This window comes from Geotrypetes seraphini, chromosome 19, assembly GCF_902459505.1.
Source record: "Geotrypetes seraphini chromosome 19, aGeoSer1.1, whole genome shotgun sequence".
NCBI classification, from domain to species: domain Eukaryota; kingdom Metazoa; phylum Chordata; class Amphibia; order Gymnophiona; family Dermophiidae; genus Geotrypetes; species Geotrypetes seraphini.
The window spans coordinates 33,041,227-33,053,956 of NC_047102.1; the positions used below are offsets into that span (position 1 = coordinate 33,041,227).

Below are 12,730 nucleotides of genomic sequence, written 5' to 3' on the forward strand. Positions count from 1 at the left end.
CCAGCATTCACAAACCAAACTAAACAATTGCTGTCCAAGCCTAAAATATGCCAGAATATTAAAGCCTTATTCCAACAAAATAAAAGCTTTTCTTCTGCCAGGCAAAACTCCCTTGGGGTTAGGCTTAATGCCCCAAGGGTGGGATCCTCTCCAATATTTTTTCCCTCAATGGATCAGCTTGGAAAGATCCCTTCCCCAGATCCCAACAAAATGGCCGCCTGTGGCTTATGCTTTAAAGTTCAAACAAAACTTCACTTTTTCCACAATAATCTTGTGCCCAAGTTCCTTCCATACAACCCCCCCCCCTCCCCCCGTAACAATGGCCTTCAGCTTGTTTCCATGTCTTCTGGGCTAGGCAAATCAGTTCCTTCTATTTCTATGTCATAGGAACTTTCACTAGCAGCCATTTCAAAATCTGGCTCAAAAGCAGCATTATCCTTAGCATTATCCCCTTTCTCACAAACTGCTACCTTAGTTTTCTGCCATGGTGAGGACTGTTGCATTCTGGCTCTCATAGGCTATAGTGTGCTGCCTTCCTTCTGCTGTATGGCATGGCTTTGGGTAGCTGGTGCTGGAGCTGGGCCTGTTTCTATGTGAAAGTTATTCCCTTTCCTTTCACTGCGGGTAGCCTGCTCTCTGAAACCTTCTAATCTGGCCTGAACCAGTATCAGCCTGATTGGGTGTGGCTTGTATGCCACCCCTGCTTTTCCCCGTCCCTGGCCCTAAGGCTGCTGGGACATGTAGTCTTCCTGGCTGTTTCCGTACAGCTGGCTTGGGGAAAGCTGAACCAGCTGGATGCTTTAGGCATGGTTTGAGGAGGTTTAACTATAAGAAGGCTTGGCTTTTGAATATTCCTAGGAGCTGCTTTGGAATACTTTTAATGTTTTTAGCTTTACCTTCCTCTTTTGGCAAGGCTTTTTCCCTAGGAACAGGGGCAGCCCTGTGACAGTGCAGACACATAAATGTGCAATGTGGCAGTTCAGAACTTACACTTGTATGTCAGTCATTTTGAAAACCAACATGCATGAAGGCCACTTTTACTCTTTTCTTTTTTCTAGGAGGGGGAAAGAAGGACTTTGGAGGATTACATCCTTAACCTCTCCTGAACCAGGCATTTTTGAAAAAAATTGTCAGGGCAGATGTTATTACAAAATAGCAAGAAATCCTGCATCTTTACCATCCTAGAACAAGACCAAACACGTTTTAACTTCAACCTCATTATTCTATCTAAAACATTCGATGGAAGAGCCATGGAGACTGCAGTTTCTGATGGATGCGTGGTAGTGGATCCAGTCATCGCACAGCAGATTTCTGTATAACCTGCAAAGGTCGTATCAAACAAGCAGGCACGCCTACATAAATAGAAACATGACGGCAGTTAAAGGCCAAATGGCCCTTCTAAAATCTGCCCATCCGCAGCATTCACTATCCCCTCCTCTCCCTAAGTGATCCCACGTAGCTGTCCCACACTTTCTTGAATTCAGATACAGTCTTTTTCTCCACCACCTCTACTGGGAGACTATTCCACGCATCTACCACCCTTTCTGTAAAAAAGTATTTCCTTATATCACCTGTTAATCTCATTTTATGCCCTCTCACTCCGGAATTTCCTTTCCACTGAAAGAGACTTGCCCCGTGTATTTATGCCACATCGGTATTTAAATATCTCTTATAAATAGAGAACAAGTTGATATCAAGTGATATTGAATTAGCAGACCTCAAACACCCAAGGCACTACTTGAATGATTTTTCATGCCCTTACTGGGGTGATGTATTCATCATCGGTCTTGGTAAGGTGATGTGTGCTCAAAACTTTAATTTAATTTTTAACTTATCATTTTCCACAGGCCATTTGGTGGAGGATGGGCTGGGGAGGGCTTCAATGGCTAGGAGGGTGTAGATGGGCTGGAGTGGGTTTTGACGGAGATTTCGGCAGTTGGAACCCAAGCACAGTACCGGGTAGAGCTTTGGATTCTTGCCCAGAAATAGCTAAGAAGAAAAAATTTAAAAATTTAAATTGAATCAGGTTGGGCAGACTGGATGGACCATTCAGGTCTTTATCTGCCATCATCTACTATGTTACTATGTTAGGCTTTATAACTCTATAAGTATAAAGGGCATAAGGTGTTATAAAAGGCAGGCACTTATCTTTCATGCCTGACGGCTGCCCAACCGTATATGCCTTCTTGTATACATGCACCAGTCTTTTGATAAAGAGACCTTAGTTTAGACAAAATCGCAAGCACCCAAGCCGCCTGTACATGTGATTAGGAATGAGATGACAGAAAAATAAAGATAAAGGACAACTTTAGCAAATCTACAAAACCCCCAACTAATTTAAATATCTTCTTTTGCCCCAGCATGTCACTAATCTGTGTAGCGATTCGATTACAATCCGCACATGCAGAATAGGCAGGGACGCGATTTTGCGATTCGACTGGGCTTTCCGCTCATCCTGAAAAGCGACTGCTGGGGACCAGTTGAAAACATCTTTCCGACTCTCCAGCTCTGCTCTGCCCCGCGTCTCCTGCCTGCTCGCCCCCGATCTTGCAGCCCTGCTCTCTGCCCTGAAAATGAAACGTACGGCGCTTGTCCCTGCTCTCTGCCCTGATCTTCCAGCCCTGCTTTCTGCCCCGAGCTCCTACTCTCTGCCGCCTTCCCTGCAGTGCAAGCCCGCAGGTTTAAAGCGGAGCTGCACACTGCGGGCTCGCACTGCAGGGAAGGCGGCAGAGAGCAGGAGAGTCTGGGCAGTGAGAGCAGGGATTGGAAGGGGAGAGCAGGAGGGCACATGCAGAAAAGTAAAAAAAAAAAAAAAAAAAATTGGCCCCGGCTTAGACGGGCATGCACAGACCATCTACAGATAGTCTGCGCATGTGTGTGGATCGCGCACCAGCGATCCGGGCAGGCAGATTGGGGCGTTCCTCCGATCGCCCCATCTGCATATTTGTTTTTTGTGAATTTGTCGAACTTGCTCGGATTGGGCCCGATCGGGCAGGTTAGTGAATCTGGCCCTAAGTCTTTCCTCATATGAGAGGAGTTCCATCCCCTTTACCATCTTGGTCGCTCTTCTTTGAACCTTTTCTAGCACCATTATATCTTTCTTGAGATAAGAATTGAAGGCAATACTCCAGATGAGGTCGCACCATGGAGCGATACAGGGGCATTATAACATTCTTAATCTAATCTAATCTTCTATTTGTGCATCGTGCATACCTATTCAGGCTCAAGGCGACATCAAGAGAGGAAGGATTAGGAGAAGAGGGAGGGGAGGAGGGGAGGGAGGGGGAGGTAGGAGGGGTGAGAAGAGGAGGGGGAAGTAGAAGAAGGGAGAGCGGTAAGAGAAGGAGATTATGTATCTTATTAACCATCCCTTTTTTAATAATTCTTAGCATCCTGCTTGCTTTTTTGGCCGCCACCACACATTGGGCGGAAGGTTACATCGTATTGTCTACGATGAAACCCAGATCCTTTTCTTGGGCACTAATCCCCCAGGTGGACCCTAGCATCCGGTAACTGCGATTCAGATTATTCTTCCCAATGTGCATCACTTTGCATTTGTCCACATTAAATTTCATCTGCCATTTGGACGCTCAGTCTTCCAATTTCCTAAGGTCCACCTGTAATTTTTCACAATCCACATGCGTTTCAACAACTTTGAACAGTTTAGTGGAATTTTGATTGGTACAGTCCATTGCTACGCTGATTGAATCAATTAAAACAATTAAGTCAGGCAGCACTAGAGCGTCTACCAAATTTACTCCTAAAAGTGAACCCTCAGATAATCTTCAATGACTCACCATGAAGTACTACCAGAATCCCTGTCTATTTTCTGCAGATAAGGTTTCACTGATATTATATAATCAGTTGCATAGTTAGAAAAAGGAATAAACAAAAATCTGGTATTTACTAGTTATATCCTCCAAAGCTAACATAGTAATGGATCTTAAGTGAAAAGCAAACAAATTATGTGACATGTAAAGCCATTAAGGAAGACTGAATACCTTATCATGAATGTTGTAATAAAAAAGCATACAGATTTTAACCATGCCGAGTGAAATTGCTTTAACCGCTGAAGAAGAATATGATATGTGATGATTTATAATATGATGTGCTGGTTTAGAAGTAATGGGGTCAAAATTCAACAGGACTTATCTGGGTAGGAACAGCTGAGTCCATACCTGGATTTTCCACTGAATATGTGGTCAAACTAGAGAATAAAATAAATTTTTAAACATTTTTCAGCACTTTAATACGTTTTGGGAGTTAATTTATTCACTATTCTTTTGGATCTAGCGCTTGAGTATTTAATTCATTTTTTTATATACATTTTTTAAAAATTTTATACGTTTTTTCCTGGAGCAAATGTTTGGAAGTGATTTAAAGTATACACATACATTTTTTTGATTATACGAAATATAGGACAATATGATGTATGAGGCAGTCCTTATTTAGACTTGGGTCTGGTGCTAGTCACCTAATAACTACTGCATGAGCCGCCAATTCCTTTGTGTGCTTTCAGAAAGGCTCATACTGATGTCCATCATATATAAGTTTATATACAAGTTTATTATTTAAAGGTTTGTTGAGCCTTTCAAACATTTTCTCCAAGGAAAACTCTAGTTTGTCCAATTTTCTTTTGGATCAGACTAGAGAATGACATGGTAACAAAATTCATCACCGTTCCTATTCCTGCGGAAAACCATCCCCATGTCATTCTTTAAGAAGAGAGGGAAGAATCAGAGTACAAATGGGCTAGGGGCTGGAGGAGTTGCCGTACAGTGAGAGATTGGATAAACTGGTCCTCTTCTCCCTTTAAAAGAGAAGACTGAGAGGGGACATGATCAAAACATTCAAGATACTGAAGGGAAGACTTAGTAGATAAAGACAAGTTGTTCACCCTCTCCAAGGTAGGGAGAACGAGAGGGCAGTTGAAAGGGGATAGATTCCGTACAAACGTAAGGAAGTTCTTCTTCACCCAGAGAGTGGTAGAAAACTGGAATGCTCTTCTGGAGGCTGTTATAGGGGAAAACACCCTCCAGGGATTCAAGACAAAGTTAGACAAGTTCCTGCTGAACCAGAACGTACACAGGTAAGGCTAGTCTCATGGCACTGGTCTTTGACCTAAGGGCCGCCGCGTGAGCGGACTACTGGGCACGATGGACCACTGGTCTGACCCAACAGCGGCAACTTCTTATGTTCTGGCGTCTTTAAGAAGGCTACCTGTATGCATCAGGCTGCACATTCACAGCCCTTTACTCTCCTGGGGAGCTTATGAGGTTAACCACTAGTTGTGTTATTTACTATAAGAACCTAAGAATAGCCTTACTGGGTCAGACTAATGGTCCATCAAGCCCAGTAGCCCGTTCTCATGGTGGCCAATCCAGGTCACTAGTACCTGGCCAAAACCCAAGGTGTAGCGATATTCCATGCTACCGATCCAGAGCAAGCAAAGGCTTGAAGGGCCACTACTCGGACTGGAGGAAGGTAATGAGTGGTGTCCCGCAGGGGTCGGTACTCGGACCGCTGCTATTCAATATATTTATAAATGACATAGAAACAGGGACGAAGTGCGAAATAATAAAATTTGCAGACGACACCAAACTATTTAGTGGTGCTCGGACTAAAGAGGACTGCGAAGAATTACAAAGGGACCTGAACAAGCTAGGGGAGTGTGCGACGAGATGGCAGATGAAGTTCAATGTAGAGAAATGTAAAGTATTGCATGTAGGAAGCAAAAACCCGAGGTACAGCTATACGATGGGAGGGCTGTTATTGAGTGAGAGTTCCCAAGAAAAGGACTTGGGGGTAATAGTGGACATGACAATGAAGCCGTCGGCACAATGCGCAGCGGCTGCTAAGAAAGCGAACAGAATGCTAGGTATAATCAAAAAGGGTATTACAACCAGAACGAAAGAAGTTATCCTGCCGTTGTATCGGGCGATGGTGCATCCGCATCTGGAGTACTGCGTCCAATATTGGTCACCGTATCTTAAGAAGGATATGGCGATACTCGAGAGGATTCAGAGGAGAGCGACACGATTGATAAAGGGTATGGAAAGCCTTTCATAAACTGAGAGACTGGAGAAACTGGGGCTCTTTTCCCTGGAGAAGAGGAGACTTAGAAGGGAGCCACAAGCACTAGGGGTCACTCGAAGAAATTGAAAGGGGACAGGTTTAGAACAAATGCTAGGAAGTTCTTTTTTACCCAGAGGGTGGTGGACACATGGAACGCGCTTCCGGAGGATGTGATAGGCCAGAACTCTGTACAAGGGTTCAAGGAGGGTTTGGATAGGTTCCTGGAGGATAAGGGGATAGAGGGGTACAGATAGAACTTGAGGTAGGTTATAAAAGTGGTCAGAAACCACTTCACAGGTCGCGGACCTGATGGGCCGCCGCAGGAGCGGACCGCTGGGCGAGATGGACCTCTGGTCTGACCCAGTGGAGGCAACTTCTTATGTTCTTATGATAGAGACTTACAAGATCATGAAGGGCATAGAGAAAGTAGAGAGGGACAGGTTCTTCAAACTATCAAAAAATACAAGAACGAGAGGGCATTCGGAAAAGTTGAAAGGGGACAGATTCAAAACCAATGCTAGGAAGTTTTTCTTCACCCAACGGGTTGTAGACACCTGGAATGTGCTTCCAGAGAGCGTGATAGGACAGAGTACGGTATTAGGGTTCAAGAAAAGATTGGACAAATTTCTGAAGGAAAAGGGGATAGAGGGGTACAGATAGAAGACTACTACACAGATCCTGGACCTGTTGGGCCTCCGCGCGAGCAGACTGCTGGACACGATGGACCTTTGGTCTGACCCAGCAGAGGCACTTCTTATGTTCCCACATATCTTTCTCAATAACAGACTATGGAGTTTTCCTCCAGGAACTTGTCCAAACCTCTCTTAAAACCAGCTACTATGGGAGTCTCTATCCTGCAGTACTGACTCCTAGGCTTAATTAAGCAGTAGTAAAATTCCATAATTCATTGCAGCTTAATAACTTCATTTCTCATTGAAGAAACAAACTGCTCTTTGCAACTGTTTCAGCATTGAAGAACAATTTGTTGGAGCTTCTCAACCGATTCCCGTGCATGTAAATTTTGTGACCTCCAACAGTAAGGTAGAAAGAGTCTGGTAAAGAAGGTTAGTGGGGAATACGGAGCAAGAGACAGGAAGAGAAAAGGGAAAGTCGTAAACAGCAGAGAGGATCTGCTTGAATTGTTAAGTTTTCTATTGACTGTTAAATGTTACCACACTTAAGTGAATTCATGCCTTTCCTCTGTCTGCTATAAAAGAAAAGTACCAGTGGTAGAAGTGCAGGTACATTATTTGGTGAGGAAACTGATAAATCAAAGATCCTGTTTGGCCCTGTGACACAGCCAGCTGTGACAATCTCAATCTCTTGGGACTGGAGGAGGCTCCAGCACCCCTGTATATAAGATCTAGAGGTCACTAACGACTCAGAGGCAGCAGCAGCACTGCCCAGTCCACAACAGCTGGAGGGACGCCTGGAGAATTTGCAGCCAGCTTAGGAAGAAGGGCTGACACAATGCGTTCCACTCTCCTCCTGCTCACCTGCTGCTCTTGCTTCCTTCTGCACTGTGCAGGTGAGTGTAGAAACCCCACGGGCCATTCCTCGCTGGCAGATGGTGCGCCAGAAAGAGGAGAGATCAGAGAAACCTCAACCAGCAAACGCTTTAGAGAAATGGATGGAATTCTAGGGAATGATGAAAACAATATTAAGAATCGTAAATTCTCACAGAACGGAATAAAATTCTGTTAGATTTTAGGTCCATGTAGAGATGTATTTGTGTGTTTGTATGGCTTTCTCCACAAATTTTAACACTTTTTTCCCAGTTTCTTTCTTTATTTTAATTTTAAAAATGTAACTTGATAGAACTTTTTACCACATGAAAATTAATGGTATTACATTAATTCAATGTATATCTTAAATCAATTTTGCACCCACTACATTTTTTAAGGCGCCCCAAGAAACTGAACACGTGTAAACAATGCACACCCTTAATAGTTATCTATTATTTATTTAAATTTAATTCACACACTTTCACTTGCAGCTCAAGGAGACTTAGGTATTTCCCTGTTCCAGGAGGATTTATAATCTGCTTTTGATCCTCCCCCCCCCCCCAATGTCTGTCTCAATAGCAGACTATGGACTTTTCCTCCAGGAACTTGTCCAAATCTTTCTTAAACTCAGATATTCTAATCACTGTAACCACATCCGCTGTCAATGAGTTCCAGAGTTTAACTATTTATTGAGTGAAAAGATATTTTTTCCTTTTATTTATTTTTTTATATAACTTTTATTTTATATTATCAATACATACACAAAGGAAATTGACTAGTCCACATAACTGGGGAACAATAAGACTGCCAATAATAAAATAACATCCAAAGAAAAAAAACCCAGGGAATTAACTGTCCATAACTGATCCATATTCTTTTTCATTTTAAAAGTATCCTATAACTTCATGACTCTCACCACACATTATTGAGGCATGTAAGTGGAGGTGATCTCTTAGTCTGAGCTTTCTCTCCATACCACAAACATATACACATGAGATAACAGTTTTTGATCATCATGATATATATTCTGTGACGTATGCATTTGGGCTAGCCCTAATGAATATGCATGAGAGAGATTTGCATATAATGGGAGGTGACAGGCATGCAAATCTGCCCCATGCATATTCATTAGAGCTATCCCGAAGACCCGACTGGCTGGTGGTCCTTCAGGACACGGTTGGGAACCACTGGTCTAGAATATGTAAATCACACAAAAAAAGCAGTCTACAAGTCCCATCTAAATAATAGCTTATAGACGTCTCTTTTAGGAAGTTAGCCAAACCTTTTTTAAACCCTGCTTAGCTAACTGATTTCACCAATTCTCTTGCAACAAATTCTAGTGTTTAATTACACATTGAGTGAAGAAATGTTTTCTCCTGTTTGTTTTAAATCTAATACTTAGTAGCTTAATTATGTGCCCCCTAGTCCTAGTATTTTTGGAAAGAGTAATCAAGCGACTCAGTATTTTATAGACCTCTATCATATATCCCCTGAGCCGTCTCTTCTCCAGGCTGAAGAGCTCTAGCCACTGTAGCCTTTCCTCATAGGGAAATCATCCCATCCCTTTGATCATTTTTCTTGGCCTTCTCTGTACCTTTGTTATATCTTTCATGAGATATGGTGACCACAATTGCACACAGTATTTGAGGTGTGGTCACACTATGGGGCAAAACAAAGGCATTATAACATTTTCATCTCTGTCTTGCATTCCCTTCCTAATAATTCCTAACATTCTATTTGTTTTCTTAGCTGTTGCCGCACATTAAGCTGAGGGTTTCATAACAATGACACCTTGATCCTTTTCCTGGGCAGTGACTCCTAATGTGGAACCCTGTAGCTATAATTTGGATTCCTCTTTCTCAGATGCATCACTTTGCACTTGCTCATATTAAACGTCATCTGCCATTTTGACACCCAGACTCCCAGTCTCACAATTTTTCACAATCCTCTTGCGATTTAACAACTCTGAACAGCATTGTGCATCAGCAAATTTAATTATCTCACTAGTTAATCCCATCTGATAAATATGTTTAAAAAAACAGCAGTCCCAGCATAGACCCATGTACCCTTCTCCATTGAGAATATTGACCATTTAACTCTACTCTCTGTTTTCTATCTTTTTAACCAGACATTACTTCCTCTCCCGTGACATTCTCATTTCCTTAGGAGTCTTTCATGTCAAATGGTTTTTTGTAAATCCAGATACAAAATATCAACCAACATACCTTTAGCCATGTCTTCATTCACCCCTTCAAAAAAATGTAGTAGATTGGGGGGCAAGATTTCCCTTGACTAAATCCATGCTGGCTTTATCTCATTAATCCATGCAAGACTTTTCCTTTACAGCTGTTATTCTAGAGAGAAGCTTGTGACTTGTGTGACCTCTCTAGTGTTGCCTCTGATGCACCTTTCTTGGTAAAACGTGGTCACGTCAGGCTTTTTGTATCTGTTTGGTCTACTCTTTGTCTCACTATTTCTTATTGCAGATCATTTGCCTCTTTTACGTCCAGTTGAACAACTTCCATGTAGGATGTCAATTTTTGACCTTTGCAGCTGCTTCTCTTTCATTTTCACCATTCTCCTCATGTTATCATAGTCTCCTTTTTTAAAGTTAAATGCTAATGTCCCTTAGTAATTGTATGATAGGTGAGACATACAGTAAACATGACTGATATTACCATTGCTGGATTTCTCCCATTGTCCATACTATAAATTGTCAAAAAGGAAAGATGCACAAATCTATATCAGTTTGGAAGGAATTGGAGTGATGTGTCTCCAAATTAATGCCTGAACTTTTTGGCAGGGAGATACAGTAAACTGAATTGCTTCTGCAGGACTACAGTAGATAAGTCTTGAAACAAGAGGAAATTTTTAATGATTTAGTTGTTGGAAGAAACCCGAGGTACAGCTATACGATGGGAGGGATGTTATTGAAGGAGAGTACCCAAGAAAGGGAGTTAGGGGTAATGGTGGACATGACAATGAAGCCGACGGCACAGTGCGCAGCGGCTGCTAAGAGAGCGAATAGAATGCTAGATATAATCAAGAAGGGTATTACAACCAGAACAAAAGAAGTTATCCTGCCATTGTATCAGGCGATGGTGCATCCGCATCTGGAATACTGCGTCCAATATTGGTCGCCGTACCTTAAGAAGGACATAGCGTTACTCAAGAGGGTTAAGACGAGAGCGACACATCTGACAAAAGGTATGGAAAACCTTTCATACGCTGAGAGATTGGAGAAACTGGGAGGAGACTTAGAGGGGATATGATAGAGACTTACAAGATCATAAAGGGCATAGAAAGAGTAGAGAGGGACAGATTCTTCAAACTTTCAAAAAATAAAAGAACAAGAAGGCATTCGGAAAAGTTGAAAGGGGACAGATTCAGAACCAATGCTAGGAAGTTCTTCTTTACCCAACGTGTGGTGGACACTTGGAATGCGCTTCCAGAGGGCATAATAGGGCAGAGTACGGTACTGGGGTTCAAGAAAGGATTGGACAATTTCCTGCTGGAAAAGGGGATAGAGGGGTATAGATAGAGGATTACTGCACAGGTCCTGGACCTGTTGGGCCGCCGCGTGAGCGGACTGCTGGGCACGATGAACCTCAGATCTGACCCAGCGGAGGCATTGCTTATGTTCTTATGTAAAGTTGAATAATTTGGACAAGTGATCAAATGAAGCTTTTAGAAATGTTTTGTAATACTTAAATATAGTAGTTTCAGAATGGCTCTTGCATCTGATGCCCAGAAAATCATGAAAAAATGGAATGTATGGTTTTCTTACAGATGTGAAGAGTGCAAGTGGCATAGTTTGGATTTAGGGATGTAACTGAGTACCAGCCATCAGTTTTTTAGGGGCCTGTACCATATTCAGTAACATGCAGTCAGTCATAGAAAGTTGTTTTAATATGCCTGATGTGAGAGAAAAAGTGAAATTCTTCCACTTGTTTGTTACAGTTTCCACTGAAGATGATGCATATTCCCAAAATGGTTATGATCCGATTCCAGGTAAGAGCAGTACAATAGGCCTTTTTTCGGTGCACTCTTTTATGGTAGATCTCAGGATACACCATTTTGAAACCAGCAGTCACAAGTGCCATTAGACACCCCCTCCTTTCAACCAACCCCTCTATCCTGAACCTAAGCACAAAATTTCTCATAGATAACACATGAGAAAAACATGAATTTTTTTCCTACAGGGCCACAGGTAAGGAATGCATTAACATGCGGTCTGTGATAAGGATTTCAATGCGAGTCAACACCCACATTGAAATCCTTTCTGCACTATCCTGTAGTAAACAGACATTTTCTGCAAGGGCCCCAGAGAAAATTCCAGAATTGAAATAGAACACTTCAGCAATTCCCTATGCTAGGCTTCTTAGCCCTATCTCAGAGGATTAAATTATTTCTGGTCCAATCAGGATAGGGTTACCATATTTAGTGATGTCATAACCCGGACATATGGCCTCACCCTGTTCCTCCCCCAGCCCCGCCTTGTTCTGGCTCTAGTCCTGCCCTTTTCTGCCTCTAGCCCCGCCCCCACAAAGCCTCATCTTTTCTTCCCTGACCTCAGGGCCACGTATGGAGGGACTCCAAGCATGCACAGATGTGTGTGACATCATTTGCGCATGCTCGGAGGCCCTCTAGACACGGCCAGAGCTTGGGGCTTTCCAAAATCTAGACAAACTGCCAGATTTTGGAAAGTCTGTTCAGGCTCCTGGATAGTCCTCTAAAAAGAAGACATGTCCAGTTTTCCCAGACAAATGGTAACCCTAAATCAGGAGAAAGTAGGATAGGAGCAGGAAAGTAGAGAGAGGAATTTGTATTCAGAGTGCAAGCACAGTCTATTTGCTAGAGGGAACATTAGCCTTTATCACACACCTTCCTCCCATTTTTTAAAAATTGTTCTTATTTATTGATTTTGTTAAAACTTAAGTATAAACTTCATTGTTTCACAACAACTTCACATATCAAAAATTAAGCTTCACTTTCACTTCTCACTCTCTCTCGCTGAACCCCCCCCTTTCCCCCCCCAATTCAACATGTAACAATGCAGGATTTCATCTCAGGCACCCCATTATTTCTTTGGGGTGCCTGCTTTAATCTTGTTTAAACTAAGTGTTCCCTTCCTGTCACATTCCTCCCTA

General features: G+C 42.5%; 3 protein-coding genes across 6 annotated transcripts in view; 1 reads left to right on the forward strand and 2 right to left on the reverse strand.

Annotated features, from left to right (window-relative positions):
* The window catches only part of MUC2 (mucin 2, oligomeric mucus/gel-forming), a 186,906-nt gene extending 179,211 nt beyond the window's left edge, over window positions 1–7,695 (reverse strand). Inside the window, exon 1 of the mRNA XM_033928255.1 lies at window positions 7,572–7,695. Coding sequence (XP_033784146.1) covers window positions 7,572–7,629 — 58 coding nt within the window. The 5' untranslated portion in view covers window positions 7,630–7,695. The remainder of the gene's footprint in view (window positions 1–7,571) is intronic.
* Window positions 1–12,730, reverse strand: part of LOC117352133 — a 1,164,809-nt gene that overhangs the window by 698,846 nt on the left and 453,233 nt on the right. The gene's annotated exons all lie outside the window — the stretch shown is intronic.
* MUC6 (mucin 6, oligomeric mucus/gel-forming) overlaps window positions 7,493–12,730 on the forward strand; it is a 103,769-nt gene continuing 98,531 nt past the window's right edge. For 2 of the 4 annotated variants that reach the window (XM_033928261.1, XM_033928262.1), the window contains exons 1-2: window positions 7,531–7,603; window positions 11,541–11,591. In XM_033928261.1, coding sequence (XP_033784152.1) covers window positions 7,546–7,603; window positions 11,541–11,591 — 109 coding nt within the window. In that variant the 5' untranslated portion in view covers window positions 7,531–7,545. Of the gene's footprint in view, window positions 7,604–11,540; window positions 11,592–12,730 lie in introns of all 4 variants that reach the window. The other 2 variants (XM_033928259.1, XM_033928260.1) reach the window with 2 other exon arrangements.